Source organism: Mobula hypostoma, chromosome 16, assembly GCF_963921235.1.
Source record: "Mobula hypostoma chromosome 16, sMobHyp1.1, whole genome shotgun sequence".
NCBI lineage: Eukaryota > Metazoa > Chordata > Chondrichthyes > Myliobatiformes > Myliobatidae > Mobula > Mobula hypostoma.
Window position 1 is genome coordinate 2,049,393 of NC_086112.1, and position 26,976 is coordinate 2,076,368.

The 26,976-nt window shown below is 41.1% G+C and overlaps 1 protein-coding gene across 2 annotated transcripts in view; it reads left to right on the top strand.

The window, feature by feature from the left end:
* LOC134357641 (multiple C2 and transmembrane domain-containing protein 1-like) overlaps nucleotides 1-26,976 on the top strand; it is a 575,938-nt gene that overhangs the window by 180,356 nt on the left and 368,606 nt on the right. For both annotated transcript variants that reach the window (XM_063069271.1, XM_063069272.1), the window contains exon 9: nucleotides 16,029-16,159. In XM_063069271.1, coding sequence (XP_062925341.1) covers nucleotides 16,029-16,159 — 131 coding nt within the window. The remainder of the gene's footprint in view (nucleotides 1-16,028; nucleotides 16,160-26,976) is intronic.

Consider the following 26,976-nt stretch of genomic DNA (forward strand, 5'->3'; position numbering starts at 1 on the left):
AGAGGGTGGTGAAATGGCAGAGCAGACTCGATGGGCCAAATGCCTAATTCTGCTCCTATATGTTATGGTCTTACAATCTTATTAAGTGGGCCAACAGGCTTCTGTGCCTCCACCACAATGATAGGAAGAGGGCATGTTCTGGATGGTGAGAATTGTAGCTAATGGATGCTGCTTTTTTGAGCTACTGCTTCTTGAAGATGTTGTCGATGGTGGAGAGGTTTGTGCCTGTAATGGAACAGCCAAAGTCCACAACCCTTGGCACCTTCTTTTGATCTTGTGCTTTGGAGGGTCCATACCAGGTGGTGATGCAACCAGTCCGACAGCTCTTCACTGTTCATCACAAGTAATTAGTGATCATCTCTGGAGATGTACAGAATCTCCTCGTACTCCTATGAAGTGGAGCTATTGGAGAGCAGTGCTTCAAGCAGGCTGCTTACCACAATGCTTTCAAGGGCTTTTAGGAAGGGGCAATAAATGTGTTGGATGTCCTTTGGTTAGACTGTTGAATTGTTATATTCGTTGTAGGGGATTTGTAGCCCATTCTTTAGTTAGAGCCTTCAGCATTTTGGGCATCAAGGGAGAGAGGAAGAAGAGAGCCATCCGCAGTACCACTGATGCGGCAGAGAGGGCCTCAAGATGGCTGTGGCTCAAAAGAGGGGAGCCATGGAGTCATAAGTAGCTAGCCATCTGGACACAAGCTGGGGTCTGATCAGCCTCGGCTGGGTCACCTGGAGGAGGTTGTATGATGTTGAAAGACCCGAAACACCCGATGATTCCAGGAACATCACTGAAGATGTGTCCAGAAGCATCAATAGATGTATGTACACAGCATTTTAACAATTAATCATCTGCTTGTATGCACGTGACAGTTTACGCTTCCTTTAATCCTGTATGTACAGTGGCATGCAAAAGTTTGGGCACACCTGGTCAAAATTTCTGTTACTGTGAATAGTTAAGTGAGTAGAAGATGAACTGATCTCCAAAAGTCATAAAGTTAAAGATGACACATTCATATCTTTCTACTGATTTGATGGCATTCTTTACCAGTAGAGCCATGACACCCCCTCTGCCTACTTTCCTATCCCTCTGATACAACGTGTAACCTTGGACATTCAGCTCCCAACTACAACCGTCCTTCAGCCACAATTCAGTGATGGCCACAACATCATACCTGACAATCTGTAATAGCGCAACAAGATCATCCACCTTATTTCTCATACTCCGTGCATTGAGATATGTATTTCCTATCTTTTTTGATTCTGCATCTCTAATGCACTGATACTCCCCCTTCTGGCTGCAGTTTTGTCCTATCATCTGCCTGCCTCTTCTGACTGTCTGACCGCAGTCTATCTTTGCTTTTTTACCATCCACTCTATCCTGAGTCCCTTCACTCTGTTTCCCATTCCCCTGACAAATTAGTTTAAACCCTACCCACAGCTCTAACAAACCTGCCCACAAGAACGTTGGTCCCCGCTGGGTTCAGGTGCAACCTGCCACTTTTGTACATGTCATACCTCCCCCAGAAGAGATCCCAATGATCCAAGAACCTGAAGCCCTGCTCCCTGCACCAGTTTCTCAGCCACGCGTTAATTTGCCAGATTATCCTGTTTCTACCCTCACTGGCGCATGGCATAGGTAGCAGCCTAGAAATTACTACCTGGGAAGTCCTGCTTCTCAGCTTTCTGCCTAGCTCTCAAAATTCTCTTTTCAGGACCTCCTTGCTTTCCCTTCCTACGTCATTGATACCAATATGTACCACGACATCTGGCTGCACCTCCTCCCCCTCCAAAATGCTATGGATGTGATCCGAGACATCCCTGACCCTGGCACCTGGGAAGCAGCCATACCATCTAGGTATCCTGTTCATGTCCACAGAATCTCCTGTCTCATTAGTCCGTGAGCCAGTAGGCTTGGTCGGTACCATCTGAGGGGGATAATGCTCATAGTGAATTTTGGCAAGGTATACATCTCCACAGTTAGAAAGTATGTGATGGCATTGCACCAGTGGTAGCTTTATGTGTGCCATCATGCATTTTATGACACTACCCTAAAATAAGCATTTCTGAAAAGTGGCCAATATAAAGTACAACATATATATTCAACCTAGTGGTATTTTGTCATCAGTGATCCCTCAGCATTGAAATTTGTCACAGTGATAGCTGAGTTCAAGCACTTTTCATCAAATGTTATTATAAAATTCTACATTGAAAACTATGTCATTGGTGGCACTTGCAGTACAGTGCCCAATTTCAGTAGAGTGAATCATTTCATTTTTAGAAAAATATTTGTCTGTTGTTTATTTTGGAAAAGTCATTAAAAACCCTAGGACACATATAATCACATGGATTTGTAGAGAATTTATTCAAGAATTCAAATAAGTATCACTTTTTGTATATATTCCATATTAACATCAGTACAGCAGAAAATGTTACCCCCCCCCCACCCCCAAAAGGTAAAAAAGCCTCATTTGGAGAGATTTCTGGAGTTTCATCAATGTCATGATATTTTCCGTATTGTTGTATCAAATCAAAACTATCTTAAGCTTTTGTCATAGCATATAGAATTACCGTCCAATAATTTTTTAGATTATGACGACACATAGTCCTTTTTTATTGTCATTTAGTAATGCACGCATTAAGAAATGATACATTATTTTCTCCGGTGTGATATCACAAAACACAGGACAGACTAAGACTGAAAAAACTGACAAAACCACATAATTATAACATACAGTTACAACAGTGCAACAATATCATAACTTGATGAAGAAGTCCATGAGCACAGTAAAGTTCAAAGTTTCTCAAATGTCCCACATCTCACGCAGACGGGAGAAGGAAGAAAAACTCTCCCTGCCATGCCGACCACAATCCGACTCTGAGTCGTCTGAAAACTTCGAGCTCTGATCAGCTCTCCGACACCAAGTACTGAGCGCCATCTCTGTCCGAACGATTCGACCTCCTTCTCGGTCGCCAAAAGCAGGCAAGGCCGGGGATTTTGAGGCCTACCCTCCGAAATATTCCCGACCACACAGTAACGACAGCAGCGAACAGGCGTTTCAGAAATTTCTCCAGATGTTCCTCTATGCTTTCACGTCCATTCTCCATCAAATCAGAATTGTCCACGGCCCCTATTTAACAGATACAATATCATTTTTCACCGGAGAGCTGCAGACGCGTAGGTGCGCCGCCATCTTCTTCTGCTGCCTATAATTCAAATGTGGGATTCCACACGGCCATAACCTAGGCCCCATTTGGTTGTAAAATGAATATATTTAAAAGACTGCTTTCCATACTTTGTTTTCCATACTTTCAGAACCCATTTATAATCATAGTAATTTTCCAAGTATTCCAAGTCTTCCACATCTTCATCTGAACTTTCCACACTCTCTAAGGTGGATGCTTGGTTTTCACAGTCTGCCAGTCTACACATGTCAGTACACCTGAGGCCATTTGCAACACACATACATCTCGGGAGTGAACATTTTTTTGGACAGTTACAGGCCAGTAGATCCAGGACGGCATCGGGTGCTGGCTGGTCTTCCATCCAGTGCACCACCAACTGTTCAGCTTCCTCTTCTCTCTCCATCTTCCATCCTCTGCCAACAGGGCTTGGCACGTGTGGGTCCTTATCCAAACATCTTTTCCATATACCAGCCTGGTAGTTGGCTCGCTGTGCATGTTTTGTTAAACAGTCCTTGCATGGTAGGAGTTGATGACTTTCGATTTTGCCTTTTTTGGCACAGAAAAGGTGATACCTGAGCTCATTGACCTTGATGGTCTATGCTTTTGGGGCATACAGGAGACATGTAAATGCCTCCAGTTTGTCCATCAATTCTGGGGAGAGGTCCTATTCCTGACCCAACTCTAAGAATGTGTCCTGAGTTTCCCTGTTGCTGATCAGAAGTTTTAGGGCACTTGTCTTCCCTTTGCCTGCAAAAGCACTTACAGTGTCACATCCTATATATCCGTGCAACCCGATGAGAGCCCTACAAACCTCTATGCCAACAGTGGCAGCAACATTCCTGGTATCTACAAGCCTTGTACGGGTTCTAGTGCCACAGTTCTGGAACAATGGGGCCTTAATCTTGTCACAAAATGCTAAAGACATAATAAAGACATCTGTGTCTTCTGAGCAGATCACTACAGATTGGTATCCCTCTCTTGTGGCACGGGCAGCATGGAGAAGTAGGCGGCCATCTGCTTCTTCTTGTTGACACTGGAGAGCTGACACCTCCTCACTGTCTTGAGATGTGATTCTGTAACATTTGTCATTCACAGTTGCGTATAGAATCTTCTCCTGTAGCTTTGCTCTGTACTCTGCCTTCCTCTATTCATGGACTATGAAGCTAATGAGACTATTTTTGTTACTGACTTTGGTCAGGAGGCTCCTCCACTGCCTCACCATCTGTGTGCCTGTGCTACCTTGCACCTCATGACCAGTCTCTTCACCCCATAGAGATCGTTCACTATTCTTGATAGAGTTCTCCTTGTACGTGTTGAACACAACATCTATTAGATTAGATTATGAGGACACGCAGTCCTCTTTTATTGTCATTTAGTAATGCATGCATTAAGAAATGATACAATATTCCTCCAGTGTGATGTCACAGAAACACAGTACAGACCAAGACTGAAAAACTTGACAAAAACCACGTAATTAAAACATATAGTTACAACAGTGCAAGCAATACCGTAACTTGATGAAGAACAGGCCGCGAGCACGGTAAAAAAGTTCAAACTCTCTTGAAAGTCCTACGTCTCACGCAGACGGGAGAAGGAGGAAAACTCTCCCCGCCATGCCCGACCACAGTCCGACTCTGAGTCATCCAAAAATCTCGAGCTCCAACCAGCCCTCCGACACTGAGCACCATCTCTGCCGAACGCTTCGACCCCAGCCCCAGTCGCCAGCAGCAGGCAAGGCCGAGGATTTTGGGGCTTTCCCTCCGGTGATTCTCAATTGCACAGTAGCAGCGGCAGTGAACCGGGCATTTCGGAAGTTACTCCAGATGTCCTTCCGTGCTCTCACGGCTGTCTCCCACAAATCAAAATTGTGCACAGCCCCTATTTAACAAATACGATATCATTTCACCGGAGAGGCTACGCGCGCTGTGTCGCGCCGCCATCTTCTCCTCCCTCAGTATTCTGCTACTCTGACTGCCTTCCCTCAGAGCCGTACCCAGAATTGTTGTGGCAACATTTCTGAAAGTAACTTGATCACCTTTCACTCTTTGGACCAAGTTCATTCTATTAACCACTGTAGCAGAGCTTCCTGGGAGTTACTCTTCTACTGCTACATTTTTCTGCAAGGTTGTGGCTAAAGTAGCTTTATTTGTCTTTCTCAGCAATCATTCTGGTGTGGACAGGGCTCAGGGCAATGGTCCAAGGGGATGAGAAAGGATGTCCTCCATACGTAGACTGCGCCCTTGTGCCATCACTATGATGCGTCCAAACAAAGACCTGTCTGCTTTCAAGATGATCGCCCTCCCCTTTGATTTCACTTCTCTCTTCTTACACATATTACTGAATGTTTTCAGCTTGTTGGTTTTCACTGGGTCATGGAATTTCTTTGCTGCTGGGTCTTCCTCTAGTCTCTCATCCTTGAAGGTTGCATAAGATTGCTCACCAATCTCACATGCCTTCATCAGGTCGGAGGCAATGTCCTTGGGGGCTCCCTTTGCTGTAGAGATGCTAATGAGGTCCCGCTTCTCTGCGAATGGGTTGGCCCATTCATGTATGAGGCTAACCGCTGCTGAAACTGCTTCCTCATCTTTTTGGATTCTTGGCCACTGTAGCTCCACATGACAAAGCTCTGATTTGTTGCCTTGCACCATCTCCCTTAACTGTTCCAGGAATGCACTGCGGTGCTCAGCTGTTACGTAGTAACGCTTGATAGTTCCAGCATTCAGGCTGAACCGTGATGTGCCTCCAGGAGTCTGTGTGTCTTTGTTCACTGTGGCTTCAATAGCCTGGTCCACAGGGATCTGCCCAAAGGGGTTGTTACCTGACTGCTACACTGAGAATTGGCCTGTCTTGAAGGCCTCATACACAGAACGATTCTTCTCTGGGAGGTTCATCATCTGAGCAAATTAAGGGGACAGGTACCTGGCATAATTCATCTTATAGGCAAAGCACCATGGGGTCATGGTTCTTATAGCATGGAGGTGCAACTCCCAGTCCCCCTCACACAAAGCTACCACCGCTGCAATGCTATCACATATTTTCTAGCACTAGAGGTGTATACCTTGCCAAAAATCACTATAAGAATTATTCCCCCCAGATGGTACTGGTGGCCTAAATTTGGGGTCCTGGCTCACGAACTATGTGCTCTGACTATTGAGTTCCCTATCACTACCACTTCCCTCTTCTCCCTCCTTCACTTCTATGTCAGGTGTAAACACCTGGCTCCACCAATTATGCACTTAAATAAAAACCACTTGGTGCCCGGTAGGGGGTGAACCTGCTTAGGGCAATGGCGACTTCCTACTGACTGGCCAGGTACTTGTTCAGTAGGAAGAGGACCTCCATGGGATTTGTACTGTTAATGATTGTTTAAATGAGTGAACATTCTATGTTCAAGCAATCAACATGAATGCTGAACGCTGTTGATTTATCTTCAGCAGTTATTGCATTGATAATGAGAAAGTAATGTGCTACAAATAGCTGCATATTCTGACTATTATGGCATCTTCTCAGCTCAAGCTTGGTGGAATTATATTGATTGTAAATTGCGTTAATTGTTAAGTATATAATTGTGGTTTTCCCATGCTTTCACTTCAGTGTTTGCCAAAGAAAATGAAAGTTCACTGAAAGTTTAATTGGAATTAAAACTATATTGTGATAGATGGTTGTAATATTGACGTCACTTAGCAACAGTCAAACAAGTTGTTCATTTTGCTTCATTGTGGCAGAACATCATTTTAAAATTATTTTAGATAATTTGATTTTTATTGATTTAGAATTCACAATATATAAAATTGGTTTCATGGGAGCAAACAACATATTTATGACAGTGTGCCATTTATTTGGCAAAATTATAAAGTAGATGCGCCTAAATCAATAACATATTACTGCTTTAGTTCATCAAGCACCAATGTTAAATTCATCAGATGAAAAATGAAAAGGTCTCCTAAGTTTTCCCTTTCCGATATTTTTATTAGTTTCTACATAGAAGAATACAGAGTACAAGAAAGTATATATAAAAGGTCAAAAAAGATTTTAAAAACTACCTATTATATCTATTCATAATAGCAATCTCATTACCCAGTATTCATGTAAATTAATCAATAGTTATATTGAAATATACTAATTTATTTAAAAAAAAACAGTCTAACCCCTACCAAGACCGAAGCTTTTTATTAAGGAGAAAAAAAGGTAAAATACCTTCTCAAATAATAAAAATTATTAATAGCCAACATCTGAATTTAAAGAACGAGTTGAAGGTTTTGAAAGTTTTGACGAGATTCAGTTATTTATTCAGAAAAGGTCCCACAATGTTTGAAAGTCTTGACGAGATTCAGAAATTGAACAACGAATCTTCTCTAAATCTAAGCATGACATAACATCGCATAACCATTGAGCATGAGTAGGAGGAAAAACATCTTTCCATTTAAACAAAAGCACCCTCCTAGCTTTAAGAGAGCTAAGGGCCAAAATATGTAAATCAGATGTCTCCAGCTTGATATCTTGTCCTGCAACAATATCAAATAGGGCGGTGAGGATTAGGCTTAAAATTGACTTTGAAAAGTAGAGAATAAGTTTGAAAAGCATCCTTCCAATATTTTTCAAGACTCGGACAAGTCCAAAACATATGAATTAATGAAGCTTCTCCATTATTACATCTGTCACAGTAGGGAGATATATCTGAATAAAAACGAGAAAGCTTATCTTTAGTCATATGGATTCTATGTACCACCTTAAATTGTATGAGGGAATGGCGATCACATAGCGATGAAGTAGATTAGGTTAGATTAGATTAGATTCAATTTTATTGTCATTGTGCCGAGTACAGATACAAAGCCAATGAAATGCAGTTATCATCTGACCAGAAATACAAAGAATAGTGTTATTTACAAAATAATTGCGAATAAAAGCACAAAACATTTGTGTGCTTCAGTACAATATGGGTGTATTAACCAATATGAAAAGTATTAACCAGTTTAAAAGTTTCAATCCAAGTTTCCTCAGATATTGTTGTTTGTAAATCTTGTTCCCAGAGATTCTTAATTGTGTCTAAAGGAACATTTCTCGTCTCCAGTAACATACCATAAATATTAGATATCGAACCATTATGAAAAGGTGTCACATTAAAAATTGCATCTAGTAAGTTCTTATCTGAGTTTATAGGAAATGTGCATAATTGAGATCTTAGAAAGTCTCTAATTTGTAGATATCTAAAAAAAGTGAGTTTTGGGTAAACTATATTTAGCTGACAATTGCTCAAATGAAAAAAGATTTCCTCCAACAAACAGATCCCAAAAACATTTAATACCCAACCTGTCCCATTCTTTAAAAACTAAATCAGTCATGGAGGGTTAAAAAAAAATGAGAATAGGTGGGACTTAAAAGGGGAAATCTCAATAAACCAAAATGTTTTCCAAATTGTATCCAGATCCTCAGAGTATGTTTAACTATTAAATTATCCGTTAGTTTACTTACAAATAAGGTAAGTAAGGATCCAAGAAGAGAAATAATAGAAAATTTATTAACAGAGTTAGCTCCTAAAGAAACCCATACCAGACAGTTTACACGATTAATATAATATAGCCAAAACGTAAGACATTGTATATTAACTGCCCAGTAATAATAATTAGGTAAGGCTAAACCTCCAGACTCTTTAGATTTTTGAAGATGAATAAGTTTTTGTTCCATTATTGCCAAGTATATATATTGAATTATAATACTGCAGTTTTTATTGATCAATGAGGGTGGAAATATACATAACATTTATTTATACATAAAAATGCCATAAAAAGTGTCAATAACAAGGACGTGGAAACCATAGAAAGGGTGCAGAGGAGATTTACAAGGATGTTGCCTGGATTGGGGAGCATGCCTTATGAGAATAGGTTAAGTGAACTCGGCCTTCTCTCCTTGGAGCAACGGAGGATGAGAGGTGACCTGATAGAGGTGTATAAGATGATGAGAGGCATTGACCATGTGGATAGTCAGAGGTTTTTTCCCAGGGCTGAAATGGTTGCCACAAGAGGACACAGGTTTAAAGTGCTGGGGAGTAGGTACAGAGGAGATGTCAGGGGTAAGTTTATTACTCAGAGAGTGGTGAGTGTGTGGAATGGGCTGCCGGCAACAGTGGTGGGGGTGGATACGATAGGGTCCTTTAAGGGACTTTTGGATAGGTACATGGAGCTTAGAAAAATAGAGGGCTATGGGTAACCATGGTAATTTCTAAAATAGGGACATGTTCGGCACAACTTTCTAAGCACTATGTTCAGAATACTCTATATTTCTTTATTTAAATTTGATGTTAAAATGTATCAACTTTTTAAAAATCTCCAACTCCAGAGATATGAACACATTGTTGACCAACAAGAAAAAACAGAATTTCTAGATTAAGACTAATAATTATAGACCATTAGATACAGGAGCAGAATTAGGCCGTTCAGCCGATTGAGTCTCCTCTACCATTCCAACAGGACTGATTTATTATCCCTTTCAACCCCATTCTCTCGACTTCTCCCTGCCTTGTATGTACACTTTGATGCCCTGATAATCAAGAAGCTTTTAATCTCTTCCTTAAACATACCCAATGAATTGGCCAACACAGTTGTCTATGGCAATGAAATCTACAGATTACCACCCTCTCGCTAAAGAAATTCCTTTTCTTCTCTGTTCTAAATGGATATCCCTCAATTCTGAGGTTGTTTTCTCTGGTCCTAAACTTTAGGAAACATCCTCTCCATACCCACTCTATCCAGACCCTTCAATATTCGATAGGTTTCAATGAGATCCCCCCACCCCCCCATCATTCTAAACTCCAGCGAGTATAGGTCCAGAGCTATCAAACGCTCCTCATATGGTAACCTGCTTGGATCATTCTCATGAATCTCTTTTTGACTCTCTCCAATATAAACTAATCTTTTCTTAAATAAGAGGCCCCAAACCACTCACAATACTCCAAGTACGGTCTGACCAGTGCTTTATAAAGCCTCAACATTACATCCTTGCTCTTATATTCTAGTCACTTTTGTATTATAGTGACTGACACTTATAGCTAAACTAATTTGAACAATGGGTAGGAGTCACTTGAATTGAAGAGATAACATAATTGACATCTGAGGAATTTAAAAAATAATGATTAGCATGACCAATCATTAATGTTTTGTTTTCTATTGTAGCTTCAATTACATGTCATAGTAATTTTTAAAATGATGATCTTGTGCCTTTGCATGGCACTGGTGATTCCAATTTCTTAACTGGATCGAAAAATTAGTTGAAGATTATGTGATGATACACCAGGTGGTGACAGCGAATGTAAAAAGTGAACAGGAAGGTGTAGAGCCTCATCAATGTCTGTCACACTGTCATTTGGTTTATATTGTAAACTTTCTCCACAAAGCTTGAAATGGGGGTGTTTCGTTCACTCACAGATAACTACTGATGAGACCCAAAGTCAGGGGCTGGACAATGCCAGAACATGAAATAAACCTTTATTCAGTAAAACCACAGAGCTACAAAAATCTTAAAACTCAACAGTACATTCCAAAGCATGATTATTTATACAAGAACATGCGAGAGGCTGGTAAGAACAACGATCAATCAGTGAAAGTCAGCCTGAGACTAGTTGTCATTCGATCGGTAAGCATTGGTTATTTTAGCTTGCCATAATGGGAGGTATTTATTCATGGGCTGCACAGAGTCATTTTGGGCTCTAAATTTGCTATTTCATGCAACAATTGGTAATTTATATAGTGAGGAGCGAATAGAATTAAATTTGAATTGACTTTATTTCTTACATCCTTCACATACATGAGGAGTAAAAATCTTTGCATTGTGTCTCCATCTAAATGTGCAATGTGCAATCATAGTAATCTATAATAACTTATAATAAATAGAACAGTCAATGTAACATAGAAATACACTCAGATCAGCGTGAGTTAATCAGTCTGATGTCCTGGTGGAAGAAGCTGTCCTATTGGTCCTGGTTTTTGTGTTGCAGTACCATTTCCTGGATGGTCGCAGCTTGAATAGATTGTGGTTGGGGTGACTTGGCTCCCCAATGATCCTTTTTTCACACCTGTCTTTATAAATGTCCTGAATCATGGGAAGTTCACAACTACAGATGCATTGGGCTGTCCACACCACTCTCTGCAGAGTCCTGTGATTAAGGGAGGTACTGTTCCCATACCAGGCAGTGAAGTTTTGGAAGATGGGTTGTATCAGATCACTAAGTCATGTGACTAAAAGACCCAAGTTTTTAATCGAAATCATTCTTGTTGAACATTTGTGTTTACTTTTCCTATTTCCTAATTTAGGTACTTTGGTCCACAATGACTTGTGCCAAACATGATGCCAAATTAAACTAAACCTCTTCTGCCTGCACATATTCCATGTCTCACTGTGAGTGGTTGTTCATTATGTCCAACGATGACAGGAAGCCTGTGCGGGAGAGTTCATGTCCCTCTGTGGGTGGTTGTCCGTAGTGGCTGATGATAACGGGAAACTTGTGTGGAAGAATTTTTGAAGTAGTAACGCCATTGCACTCTCTCAACCTCAGAAGTCTGGGTCCAGTGTTATGAGTAGCCACCACAAACTGGAATCTTCCTCGTTGCTCTGAATAAACGTGATGTCTTTGGTGCCTTGTCATGCCCCTCACTCTCCACGAAGTGTTGCAGAACTCCATGAGCCAGTTCTCATCAGGACATCAGAGTTGGAGAGGGTCACCTAACTTTAAATTCCTCAGTGTTATCATTTCAGAGGACCTGTCCTGGGCCCAGCACGTAAGTGCAATTACGAAGAAAGCACGGTAGTGCCTTAGAGGTTTGCAAAGATTTGGCATGACATTTAAAACTTTGACGAACTTCTGTAGATGTGTGGTGGAGAGTATATTGACTGGCTGTATCACAGCCTGGTACAGAGACACCAACGCTGTTGAACAGAAAATCCAACAAAAAGTAATGGATACTGCCCAGTCCATCACGGGTAAAGCCCTCCTAACCATTGAGCACAACTACACTAAACATTGTTGCAGGAAAGCAGCATCCATCATCAGGGCCCCCTACGACCTGGGTCATGCTCTCTTCTCACTGCAGCCATCAGAAAGAAGGTAGAGGAACCTCAGACCCACATCAGCAGGTTCAGGAACAGTTATTACCCCTCACCCATCAGGTTCTTGACCAGACAGAGAACTTCACTCAACTTCATTTGCCTCATCACTGAACTCTTCCCACAACTAACAGGAATTCTGCAGATGCTGGAAATTCAAGCAACACACATCAAAGTTGCTGGTGAACGCAGCAGGCCAGGCAGCATCTATAGGAAGAGGTACAGTTGACGTTTCAGGCCGAGACCCTTCGTCCTGACGAGCCTGAAACATCGACTGTACCTCTTCCTATAGATGCTGCCTGGCCTGCTGTGTTCACCAGCAACTTTGATGTGTGTTGTTCCCACAACTGATGGACTCACTTTCAAGTACTCTACAATTCATGTTCTTGATATTTATTTATTTTTTATTATTATTTCTTTGTTATTTGCACAGTTTGTTGTTTTTTTACACACTAGTTGTCCGCCCTGTTATGTGTGGTCTTTCATTGACTCTATTATGTTTATTGGATTTACTGTGTATGTTTGCAAGAAAATGAATCTCAGGCTTGTATACGGTGACAATACGTATTTTGCTAATAAGTTTACTTTGAACTTTGAACATCAATGTAATGCACCTCTCCCACATAGCCCTCCATTTTTCTATCATCCAGGTTCTAATCTCAAGGTTTCTTAAATATCCTTAATGTATCTGTCTCTACCACCACACCTAGCAGTGCATTTTTAGTTTTCTAGAAACACTTCTAATGTAAAAAAAAATGCAGTACTCTGCAAAAGTCTTAGACGCATATGTAAATCTAGGACATCTAAAACTTTCACATCACACTGTAGTAACTTTATTGCACTGTACTGCTATGGCAAAAAAAAATTCATGATGTCTGTGAATAATGATAAACCTGATTCTGAAATGGGTCTCTATTATGGATTGAGAGTGGGAAGGAGGCAGAGAGAAGGGTGTCATGGTTCAAAAAAGGGGATGGGAGAGGGGAAGGAGCGGGAAGCATCAGAGAGACATTCTGTAATGATTGATAAACCAATTGTTGGAATCAAATGACCTTGCCTAGTATCTCAGGGCTGGGTGTGTCTGCACCCACATCACCTCCTGCCCTGGCATTCCTCCTCACACCCTTTCTGTGGAGCTCCACCCTCACCATTCCCAAATCCTTCACTCGCGATAGATTTACAAACTTGCTCTCCGCTCCACAGTGACAAATATAATACGGTACAGAAGCCTTGGGCATCATGGCATATATATATGTGACTAAGACTTTGCACAGTACTGTATAACCAATAAAAACATAGTTTTTCTTCTCTTATTTAAACTCAGCTATTCAGAAATGTTAGACTGTGCACTCTGGTTAGAAAGCTTATTTTTTGTGACAATTTTTTCAACAACTGTGTTTGGTTAGCAATCAAGAAATATGTTCAATGTAACCTTTAAAAATATGTTTAAAAATGCTGCTGTATAATGTGCAAATTGGATTGAGTTGAAGCCTCAGAGAGGAAAATCAGTTCCCAAAACTTCCCCAACTTTTCTTTCCCTCATTGTCAACTGTACCCAATGGACCACAGGACGTTACAACACAGTATGGGCCTTTCATTCCACAATTTTATACTGACCTTTTAACCTACTCCAGGATCAATATAACCCTTCCCTCTTTTCTAGCATAAGACTATAAGACATAGGAGCAGAATTAGGCCATCCAGCCCATCGAGTCTGCTCTGCCACTCCATCATGCTGATTGCAGATCCCACTCGACCCCATACACCTACCTTCTCGCCGTATCCTTTGATGCCCTGACTGATCAGGAAGTGACCAACTTTCACCTTAAGTATACCCATGGACTTGGCCTCCACTGCACTCTGTGATAGAGCATTCCACAGATTCACTACACACTAGCTAAAAATATTCCTCCTTACTTCCATTATAAAAGGTGCCCCTCAATTTTTGGGCTGTGCCCTCTAGTTCTGGATACCCCCACCATAAGAAACATCCTCTCCACATCCACCCTATCTAGTCCTTTAAACATCTGGTAGGATTCAATGAGGTCCCCCCACATTCTTCTAAATTCCAGTGAATATAGGCCCAAAGATGCCAAACACTCCTCATATGTTAGGCCTTTAATTCCTGGAATCATCCTTGTGAACCTCCTCTGAACTCTCTCTAATGACAACACATCCTTTCTGAGATATGGGGCCCAAAACTGTTGACAATACCCAAATGTGGCCTCACTAGGGTCTTATGAATCATCAACATTATCTCCTTGCTTTTATATTCTATTTCCCTTGAAATAAATGCCAACATTGCATTTGCCTTCTTTACCACAGACTCAACCTGTGAGTTAAACTTCTGGGAGTCTTGCATGAGGACTCTGAAGTCCATCTGCATCTCTCATGTTTGAACCTTCTCTCCATTTAAATAATAGTCCCCATTTAGATAATGTATCATCCTTCTGAAAAGAGGATGCTGTCCAAGTTGCATGCCATCTTGGACAATGTCTCCCATCCACTACATAATGGACTGGTTGGACACAGGAGTACATTCAGCCAGAGACTCATTCCACCGGGATGCAACACAGAGCGTCATAGGAAGTCATTCCTGCCTGTGGCCATCAAACTTTACAACTCCTCCCTTGGAGGGTCAGACACCTTGAGCCAATAGGCTGATCCTGGACTTATTTCCTGGCATAATTTACATATTACTATTTAATTATTTATGGTTTTATTACTATTTAATTATTTATGGTGCAACTGTAACGAAAACCAATTTCCCCTGGGATCAATGAAGTATGACTATGATTACCAAAATGCAGTATCATACATTTCCCAACATTGGATTCCATCTGCTACTTTTTTGCCCATTCTTCCAATTTGTTTAAGTCCTGCTTCCTCAACACCACCTACCCCTCCACATATCTTTGTATCATCTGCAAACTTTGCCACAAAACCATCAATTCCATTATCCAAATCATTGCCAAATAATGTGAAAAGTAGTGGTCCCAATACTGACCCCTGAGGAACACCACTAGTTACTGGCAGCCAATCAGAAAAGGCCCCCTTTATTCCCACTCGCTACCTCCTGCCTGTCAGCCATTCTGTTATCTATGGCAGAATCTTTGCTGTAATGCCATGGGATTTTATCTTGTTAAGCAGCCTCATGTGTGGCACCTTATCAAGCACCTTCTAAAAATCCAAGTAAATGACACCCGCTGCCTCTCCTTTGTCCACCCTTCTTGTTACTTCCTTGAATAACTCTAACAGATTTGTTAGGAAAGATTTCCCTTTCTAGAAACCAGACTGACTTTTGACTTACTTTATCATTAATCTCCAAGTATCCCGAAACCTCATCCTTAATAATAGACCCCAACACTTTCCCAACCTCTGAGGTTGGGCTAACTGGCCTATAATATCCTTTCTTTCATCTTTCTCCCTTCTTAAAGAGTGGAGTGACATTTGCAATCTTCCAGTCCTCTTGGTCCATGCCAGAATCAAGTGATTCTTGAAAGATCATGACCAATGCATCTGTTACCTCTTCAACAACCTCTCTCAGGACTCTGGGATGTTGTTCATCTGGTCCAGGTGACTTATCCACCTTAACATCTTTGAGTAGGCCTGGCACTTTTCCCTTTGTACATCAAGATATTTTTTGTTTGTTGCTGACATTGCAAAACTGTAGAGTGAATTTGTTTAATTATAATTTCAATGCAGCTTAAGCTAAATAAATCTAAGTATAACTTGTGCTAACATTTCCAGACAATTTTAAAAACTCTGAATCCCCAGTGGAGAGAACAATTTGATTTCCTTCTTGGAAATGAAAAGGGTGACATCATCGATATCACTGTGTGGGACAAAGACTCTTTAAAGAAAGATGACTTCATTGGCAGGTCAGTCCTGATAGTTTCATTCTTTGAAACCTCATCTTATTTTTCTGCATAATTATATATATTTAATTAGCCAGACACGGTGACCTTGGTATTCTTAATGGGTTTTTCTCATGTTTTGATCAAAGGACATTGATATATTTAGAAGAGCTGTTGGAAATCTAGAGCAGTACACACAACATGCAGTGGAACTGTTTTGATATCCTGGGTGAAGGGTCTTGTCCTGAAAAATAACTGTATATTCCCCTCCATAGATTCAGCCCGACCTGCTGAATTCCTCCAGCATTTTGTGTGTGTTAATATTACACTGTACGGTTCTGTGCAAAAGTTTTAGGCACATATATACAGCTAGGGCACCTAATACTTTGGCACAGTACTGTATTTGTTAATATGGAGTGGAGAGCAACTTCGTAAATCTGGCGGGATCAAAGGATGCTGGGATGTCTAAATGATCACAGCTCCTACAGTTAAAGTTACAGTTCAAGGCAACACACACAATGCTGGCAGAACTCAGCAGGTCAGGCAGTGTCTATGGAAAAGAGTAATGTTTTGGGCCGAGACCCTTCTTCATGACAGTTACAGTCAAGTTTGGTTTATTGTCACTCTGTCATACACATGTATACTGCCAAATGAAACAACATTCCCCTAGACCAAGGCACACGCTACAGTACATATCATTCTCACACATAACCCTTAAAGTGATATTACCACAAATAAATGATCACACACGTAACACAGAAAGTAATATTACAATAAATAAATGATCAAATAATAAGGTCTGTTTCTCAATAAGGTGTCACCATCAAGGATGAAGCAGCCCAATTGACTGACGCCATATAAACCATCCAGCACAATCATATCCTTCATCACTGGAGCATGTAGATTAACCATCCAGCATATCATATCCTTCATCACTGGAGCATGTAGATTAACCATCCAGCAAATCAAATGCTTCATCACTGGAGCATGTAGATTAACCATCCAGCAAATCATATCCTTCATCACTGGAGCATGTAGGTTGCGCTGTGAACCATTTCTAACAAATGTGCTGTCGTTCTATACCCAGGGAACTGTGATACCATCATCCACCAAAAAGGCACAGGCAGCTGACATGTAGTAATGACAAAGGCTGAAGGTTCTTTTCCATGTTGGACACCATACTGATTGGGAAATAGATTACCAGTCTTTAACCATTCATCATCATCATCATCAGGTGCCATGCCCAGTTTGAGCTTTGGCTGCCATGGCCCACACACTCCTGTTTCGGGTCAAGTGGATCAATTCATTGGTATTCATTTCCAATTCTCTGGCTGCTGTCTCCATCATCATTTGTCTTTGTCTTCCTCTTGCTTTCTTCCCGTCAATCTTTCCCATAATTACCGTGCACTCTAACTCCTCTTTCCTAATCACATGTCCAATGAAGTTACGTTGCCTTTTCATGATCTCATACATTATTTCTCTTTTTGTGTTTGCTCTGTTCATGACATCCTCGTTAGATATACGTTTCGTCCATGATATTCTTTGCACCTCCTCAAAAACCACATTTCTGCTGCTACAATTCATTTCCTCATGTTACTAGGTATTGTCCAACATTCTGAGCCATAAAACATAACCGGATAAACGTAACATTTCAGTACTCTGAGGCGGGTTGTCATGCCTAATTTAGTATTGGTCAGTATACTCTTCATTCTCGTAAAGGTGTCTTTTGCCATCCCTATTCTTCTTTTGATGTCCAGGTCTCACCTGCCATCTGATTGTCACCCAGCTTCCTAAGTAGCAAAAGTTCTGTACTTGTTTTATGTCTTCCCCATTTATTCTCAGCCTGCAGATAGGATTCTCCTTCTTTTTGGATATCACCGTACATTCTGTCTTTTTGCAATTGATAGGTGGACCCATTTTTGCACTTTCTTCAACAATTATATCAATTAAGTTTTGTAGTTCTTCCTCTGTACTTGCAATTAGCGCAGTGTCATCTGCATATCTGAAATTATTGATGTTTTCACCGCCAACTTTGAATCCCAAGATGCTCTTATTTTTTGCAATATTGTTTCACTGTACACATTAAATAAATCAGGGGAGAAAACACACCATTGCCTAACGCCACTCTTGATTTTCGTAAACTGACTCACTTCTCCATCTATTCTTACAGCGGCAGTTTGTTCCCAGTACAGATTTCTGATTAGGTGGAGGTCTTTCAAATCTAGATCTAGAGTTTTCTGTAATATTTCAAATAACTTATTGTGCTTCACTTTATCAAATGCTTTTGTGTAGTCGATAAAGCAAACAAACAAATCTTTTTGCACTTGAATAGCTCATTCTGATAGTATCCTTAACATCAATATTGTGTTTCTTGTACCTTTGCCTTTCACAAAACCACATTGTTCTTTACCTATTTCAGCTTGTATCTTACTTTTAGCTCTTGTCATCCAAAATTCTTAGAAGTATCTTGGTGATATGACTCATTAAACTTATGGTCCTACGTAATTCACATTCTATTGCTTCAGCTTTCTTAGGAAGGGTGACAAATACTGATTTTTTTCATCTCTTCTGGTGTTATCCCAGTCTCATAAATGTCATTGATTAAATCAGTAAGTTTTTCAATTCCATAATCTTCAAGGGCGATGTTCTATTACTAATTCATCAGGACCTGCTGCCTTTCCTTTCTTCATCTTATTTATTGTATTACGAACTTCAGATTTTAAAATATTTGGACCTTCAATGTTTTTCTTAATTTCTGGTTTTTTGCCTCAATCATCTTCAAACAATTCCTGAATATACTCAGTCCATCTGTTCATAATCTCATTTTATTTCATGATAATGGTACCGTCCTTTGCTTTCAAACATCCACCTGAAGAACAGAGGAGCTCTTTACCAGTGATATTCTTGATTTGTTGATGTAACCTTTTTGGATCAATAATAGGGATTCTTTCTATTTGCTCTCCTTCTTGGTTTAACCATTCTTCTTTGGCTTTTTGACATAAGCTTTTAACTTTTTTATGTAAGGTATTCTATAGGATTTGCTTTCTTCCTTCTTCCTTCCTTCCATTAGATTTTTGATTTCATCTGTCATCCATTTATTCTTTGTGCTTTTTTTCTTTTTTAGGAATCGCTGACTTTGCTGATTTTACCAAGGCATCCTTTAGAGAGTTAAACTTCATTTCTACATGATTGCTATCATCTTCAACAGATTCTATTTCTAGACTTTGAAACCCATTCCTTACTTCAATTGTGAATTTTTGTCTTAAGTTTTCTTCTTTAAATAATTGCATGTAGTCAAGGGATTGTTCAGGTTTTTGCTTCTTTAGTTTTTTAAGTTTTACTTTTACATGACATACTACTGGGTTATGGTCACTATTACAGTCTGCACCTGGATATGTTTTGCATTGAGTCACTGAGTTTCTAAATCTTTGGTTTATAGTAATAAAGTCAATTTGATTTCTAGTGTTATCACCTGGACTTTTCCAGGTCCACAAACATCTTGGATGGTTTTCAAAGTCGGTATTCATAATGACCTGATTATTCATCTTGCACCATTCTTCCCATTTCTCACCTCTTTCACTTCTTTCCCCTAGTCCAAATTTTCCTATGGTATTTCCATCAGCACCTTGTCCTACTTTAGCATTTAGATCTCCCATGACAATAACAATATCTTGAGATTTGCATCCATTCTTTGCTTGTTCAAGCTCTTCATAGAATTTATCTATATCTTCATTTGTTCCATCTCTTGTTGGTGCATATACCTGTATAATTGCTAAATCAAATGGTTGTCCTCTGAATCTAACAAGGAGCACTCTTTCTGATATTGCCCAATGTCCTAAAACACTTTTTGCCATGTTTTCATCTATAAGAATTCCTACTCCATTAGTATGGGAAGTTCCACAAGAATAAATTAGTGTTTTATTTCTAATCTGATATGTTCCGGTACCTATCCAACAAACTTCGTTAATTCCCATGATGTTAATCTTTAGTTTTTCCATTTCATTTATCACATTGTCTAATCTTCATGCTTAATATAGGGTTCTTACATTCCAAGTGGCAATAATTTTCTTTTGTGTTACTTGAATTTTATGAGCAGTAGCTTGATGACGGTCGGGGATCCCCTGCTGGTCAGAATCAACCCTACCGAGCGAAGCATCTTCAGAGTTGTCTTGCAGATCCTCTTGACGTTGTTGTTGTGTGATACATTTTGTGAGTTTGACCATGGTTTTCTTAGCAAATAGCAATGGTAGTTTTCTACTACCTACCGTTGGGCAAACTAAAGAAATTGCCATTTCTCTTCCCAAATGTTCATCCGCCTGTACTATAGCGTTGTCATTTGAGGTCGTAGCTCATCCGCCTTCTTCGTCATAAGTTCAGTTACTGAACCTGCCGGATCTGCAGTTGGCCTTCGCTCGTATCCTGAGCAGGAACCTTTTCAGGTGCTACCGTTCCGGGTCAGAGCGGCCCTGGGAGCAATGAATGACTAAGGGGTAGCTCCACTTTCCCCAAAGCTCTGAAAGTCCCCAATCAGAGCCTCATCACCGGTTGCAGTTTAGAGTCATACCCAGGACTGCTTTAACCATTACTGAATCTTAATCATATGACCATTAGACAGAGGAGCAGAATTTTAGGCCATTCAGCCCATTAAGTCTGCTGTGCCATTTCATCATGGCTGATCCATTTCCTTCTCAAACCCATTCTCCTGCCTTCTCCCCATAACCTTTCATGCCCTGACTGATCAAGAATCTATCAAACGCTGCCTTAAATATACACAATGACTTTGCTTCCACAGCTTTCGGTGGCAATGAGTTCCACAAATTCAACACCCACTGGCGAAAGAAATTCTCCTTATCGTTGTCCTTAATGGATGTCTGTCTATTTTGAGGCTGTACCCTTTGGTCCTAGACTCCCCCACTGTGGGAAATATCTTCTTCACATCTACTCTATCTAGGCCTTTCAATGTTCAATAGGTTTCAATGAGATCCCTCTTCATTCTTCCAAATTCCAGCAAGTACAGTCCCAAAGTTGTAAAACATTGCCCATATGATAACCCTTTCATTCCTGGAATCATTCTTGTGAACCTCCTGGAAGTTCCCACTCCCGGGTATGATCCCAGGAATGAAAGCGTTAATGTATGAGGAACGGGCCTGTACTCACTGGAGTTCAGAAGAATGAGAGGGGATCTCTTTGAAACCTTTCAAATATTGAAAGGCTGGGAAAGGGTGGATGTGAGGATGTTTCCTACAGTGGGAGGTGATTCTGTGGAATTCATTGCCACAGAGAGCTCAGGAGGCCAAGTCATTGAGTAAATTTAAAGTGGAGTTTGATAGGTTCTTGATTAGTCAAGGTTACATGGAGAAGGCAGGAGAATGGGGTTGAGAGGGATAATAAATCAGCCATGATAGAATAGAGGAGCAGACTCGATGGGCCAAATTGCCTAATTCTGTTCCTCTGAGGTATATCTTATAATCCTCGGCCCATATGGAGCAAAAAGGCCACAGCCTGGGAAGCTGATGCAAGTCAAAACACATCAAACTTTCTCAATTGAGTTTAGTCTTTAACACTAAGGCATGGTAAATGTTCCATAGAAATTCCGAATGCCACAGCCTGCCCAATGTACTCCTCAATATTATCAAATAACATTTGACTTCAACTTTATAATGAACTATTAGGGCAGCTGATCAAAAGCTTGGTCTAAGAATAATATCTTGAAGAACATTTTAAAAGAGAAAGCCGATAGAACTTTTCAGCAGGGGATTCCATAGTGCAACTGCTTGGCATCAAAAAACTACAGAACATGTACATGTACATGTACTTCCTTTAGAAATTATCTGCGGTTACCAATAGCCCTCTATTTTCCTAAGCTCCATGTACCTATCCAGGAGTCTCTTAAAAGACCCTATCATCCCACCTCCACCACCACTGCTGGCAGCCCATTCCACACACTCACCACTCTCTGCGTAAAAAAAACTTACCCATGACATCTCCTCTGTACCTACTTCCAAGCACCTTAAAACTGTGTCCTCTCATGCTAGCCATTTCAGCCCTGGAGAAAAAGCCTTTGGCTATCCACACGATCATTGCCTCTCATCATCTTATACACCTCTATCAGGTCACCTCTCATCCTCTGTCACTCCAAGGAAAAACGGCTGAGTTCAGTCAGCCTATTCTCATAAGGCATGATCCCCAATCCAGGCAACATCCTTGTAAATCTCCTCTGCACCCTTTCTATAGTTTCCACATCCTTCCTGTAGTGAAGTGACCAGAACTGAGCACAGTACTCCAAGTGGGATCTGACCAGGGTCCTATATAGCTGCAACATTACTTCATGGCTCTTAAACTCAATCCCACAATTGATGATGGCCAATGCAGGGTATGCCTTCTTAACCACGGAGTCAACCTACGTAGCAGTTTTGAGTGTCCTATGGACTGGGATCCCAAGATCCCTCTGATCCTCCACACTGCCAAGAGTTCTTATCATTAATACTATATTCTGCCATTATATTTGACCTACCCAAATGAACCGCCTCACATTTATCTGGGTTGAACTCCATCTGCCACTTCTCAACCCAGTTTTGCATCCTATCGGTGTCCCACTGTAACCTCTGACAGCCCTTCACACTATCCACAACACCCCCAACTTTTGTGTCATCAGCAAATTTCCTAACCCATCCCTCCACTTCCTCATCCAGGTCATTTATAAAAATCACAAAGAGAAGGGAGGCACACCACTCGTCACCGACCTCCATGCAGAATGTTTCTTTCCCAGACAGGTTTACTGCCTGTATGGGAAAGAAAATTTTGTATGAAGAACAGGTCAGAGTTGAAGGAGTGTGGAGATCTTTGAGGGTTTAAGGCTGGAGGAGGTGAGATGAATGAAACTATGGTAGGATTTTGAAACAATGAGAATGTTAAAGTGTTGCCCAAACAGGTGTAACAAAGGTTACCAGATTCATTGAGTCTGTGGATCGATCCTGTGACATTGGGGCAGCTTGAAATCTATTTTAGATCATGAGACCATAATGTCTAGCAGCAGCTTCAGGCCATTTGGCCCATCGAGTCTGCTCTGCCATTTCATCATGGCTGATCTATTCTCCATCTCAGCCCCAAACTCCTGCCTTTTCCCTGTATCCCTTCAAGTACCGACCAATCAAGAATCCAATCAACCTCTGTCTTAACTACACATAAAGACTTGGCCACCACAGCCATCTGCGGCAACAAATTCCACAGATTCATCACTCTCTGGCTAAAGAAATTCTTCCTCATCTCATTCTAAAAAGTTGCCCCCTGCCCTGCCCCCTCATTCTGAGGCTGTCTCTTCTGATCTTAAGATTCCACCATCATAGGAAGCATCCTCTCGACGTCTATTCCATCAGGGCCTTTCGTCATTCGATAGGTTTCAATGAGGTCACCCCTCATTCTTCTGAATTCCAGTGAATACAGGCCCAGAGCCATCAAACACTCTTCATATAACAAGCCATTCAATCCTGGAATCATTTCCGTGAGCCTCTCCAGTGTCAGCACATTCTTTCTAAGATAAGGGGCTCAAAACTGCTCACAATACTCCATGGGACCTCACTGGTCCTTTATAAAGTCTCAACATTACATCCTTGCTTTTATATTCTAGTCCACTTTAAAAGAATGCTAACACTGCATTTGCCTTCCTCACCACTGACCCAACCTGAAAATTACCATTAAGGAATCCTGCATAAATCCCCTTGTGCCTCAGATTTTTGAATTTTCTCTCCTTTTGAAGATAATCAACCCTTTCATTTCTTCTATCAAAGTGTATGACCATACACTTCCTGACACTGTATTCCAATCTTTTTATTATTTTCATAGAATGAAAACATAACAAAGCAAAAATACAAGTAGTAGGAGATATATTGTTACACTTAAAATGAGTAATTGTAAAACCAAATAGTATAAATTGACGAGGCTCCCAATCGTGTAGGATAACAATGAATAATACAAAACAAAAAAAACTAAAGAAAAATCATAAAAAAGAAAAAAAATAGAGATAGCTTCTTTAACTCACATGTTTTGGTCATGTCCTTTGTTGGAAAAATATTGGAAAGACATTTTTGACATTATTTCAACGGTTGAATATAGACTTACAACCTCATCCAATTACTGCTATCTTTGGATTACCAATGATAGATTCAAATTATTTAACCTCTTCAGCACGTAAGATGATTACATTTCTTACTCTAATGGCTAGAGGATCCATTTTGCTGAATTGTAAAGAGATTAACCCTCCAACTGTATTTCATTGGTTTTCACAAACTATGGTATGTTTGAATTTGGAAAAAATTAGAAGTGCGGTTTATGACCCTTCCATTAGATTTGAAAAAACTTGGAGGCCATTCATTCAGCATTTTCACTTGATGCAATTTGACCATTTCCAAACTTGTTTTATTTCTCTGTGCTGTTGGTTGAGAGGAATGGAGTCGTCGGCACTAAGGTTTTCGTCTTTCCCATTTTCAAGTTGTTAGTATTGCCCAAGTCTTTTAGTTTAGTTGACTAATTCTGTTTAGTTTAGTTTTTTGGGATGGGGTTTGTTTTTTTTCTATTTTTTTCCTGACACTGTATTCCACCTGCCACTTTCTTTGCACATTCTCTAGTCTAAGTCCTTCTGCAGCCTCTCTACTTTCTCAAAATTAACTGTCTCTTCACCTATCTTCATATCGTCTGCAAACTTTGTAATTAAGCCATCAATTCCACTATTCAATCAATGACATAGCGTAAATCGAATCGGTCCCATCGCAGTCCCCCGCCCCGTAGAACACCACTGGTCACCAGCAGCTAATTCAAAAAGGCTTCCTTTATTCCCATTTTTTTGCCTCCTGCCAATCAGTCACTGCTTTATCCATGCTAGTACCTTTCTTGTAACACACACAAAATGCTGGAGGAACTCAGCAGGCCAGACAGCATCTATGCAGAAAAGTACAGTTGACATTTCGGGCTGAAACCCTTCGGCAGACTGGAGAAAAAAAGCTGAGGAGTAGATTTAAAAGGTGGGGAGAGGGGAGAGAGAAACGCCTGGTGATAGGTTAAACCTGGAGGGGGAGGGATGAAGCAAAGAGCTGGGAAGTTGATTTGTGAGATGAAGTGAGAGAGAGAATTGGAGAAGGAGGGCAGGGGGTGGGGCATTAACAGAAGTTTGAGCCATCAGGTTGGAGGTTACCCAAACGTAATATAAGGTGTTGTTCCTCCAACTGAAGTGTGGCCTCATCACAACAGTAGAGGAGGCCATGGATGGACATATTGGAATGGAAATGGGAAGTGCAATTAAAATAGGTGGCCACTGAAAGATCCCACTTGTTCTGGCGGATGGAGCATAGATGCTTAGTGAAGCAGTCTCCCAATCCACGTCAGGTCTCATCGATATGTAACGCTCAGTTATATTGGTTCGTATATGTCGAGGGGAAATCCCGCCCAGCACCTGCCTGAATGCTTCCCACGGAGTCGGTTGCTGCACCCCTGCCACCCGAATCAATCCCAAACATCAATCATCAGCCAGCACACCCAGTACGTCTTACCAAGTACACTTTATAGATATTACTCAGTCTATGACATTAATATAAAGTCAATACAGAAAAGGAAGTAATAGAAAAAAAAGGCGCCAGACTTATCAAAGTCCAAGTTCTTCGTGCACAACCGTTGGAGCTCAGTAAATTCCTGATGACCACCCGGATCCTGTCGACTCACGGCTTGGGACCACCTGAAGTGATCGATCGGAGCCTTTCCGCACGTCCGCCGTCCTCCCCGTCTCTCCTCCGACTCCCCGTGTCTCCACCGTCTCCCCGTGTCTCCACCGTCTCCCCGTCTCTCCTCCAACTCCCCCCCAAAAACCCCCGTTCGCAGTCATATGAGACAGCATTATCACCCAAAAAAAAACGATGACATGAATACCCATTGGCTAATAGCACCCTGCTGTCTGTAGTAACCCAAGCAAATGTCTAGCTAGAGACTTTCTCAGCATTTAACATAACATAGAAGCATTCCCTAGTATAACATAGCAAAGAAGCCATTTTAAATTTAATATACGAGAAAAACCCCATACAGATATTTAGGAGGCCACACTGGGGACACCGAACAGAGTAAACGACCCCAACAGACTCACAGGTGAAGTGTTGCCTCAGCTAGAAGGACTGTTGAGGGCCCTGGATGTTTGTGAGGAAGGAGGTGTAGGAGCAGGTGTAGCACTTGTTCCGATTGCTAGGATATGTGCCAAGAGGGTGATCAGTGGGGAGAGACAAATGGACAAGGGAGTTGTGTAGGGAGTGATCCCTGCGGAAAGCAGGAAGTGGGTGGGGAGGGAAAGATGTGCTTCGTGTGGAATCCAGTTGGAGGTGGCGGAAGTTTTGGAGAATTATGTGCTAGACACGGAGGCTGATGGGATGGTAGGTGAGGACAAGAGGAACCCTATCCCTAGTAGGGTGGCAGAGGACGGGGTAAAAGCAGACGTGCGTGAAATGGAAAAAATGTGGTTGAGGGCAACATTGATGGTGGAGGAAGGGAAGCCCCTTTCTTTGTAAAAGGAGGACATTTCCTTCATTCTAGAATGAAAAGCCTCATCCTGAGAGCACACGTGGTAAAGAAGGAGAAATTGAGAAAAGGGGATGGCATTTTTACGAGGTATAGTCCAGGTAGCTGTGAGAATCTGTGGGTTTGTAATAGATATCGGTGGATAAGCTGTCTCCGGAGATAGAGACAGAGAGATCGAGAAAGGGAAGGGAGGTGTTGGAAATGGACCAGGTGAATTTGAGGGCAGGGTGGAAGTTGGAGGCAAAGTGGATAAAGTCGACAAGTTCAGCATGGGTCAGGAAGCAGCACCA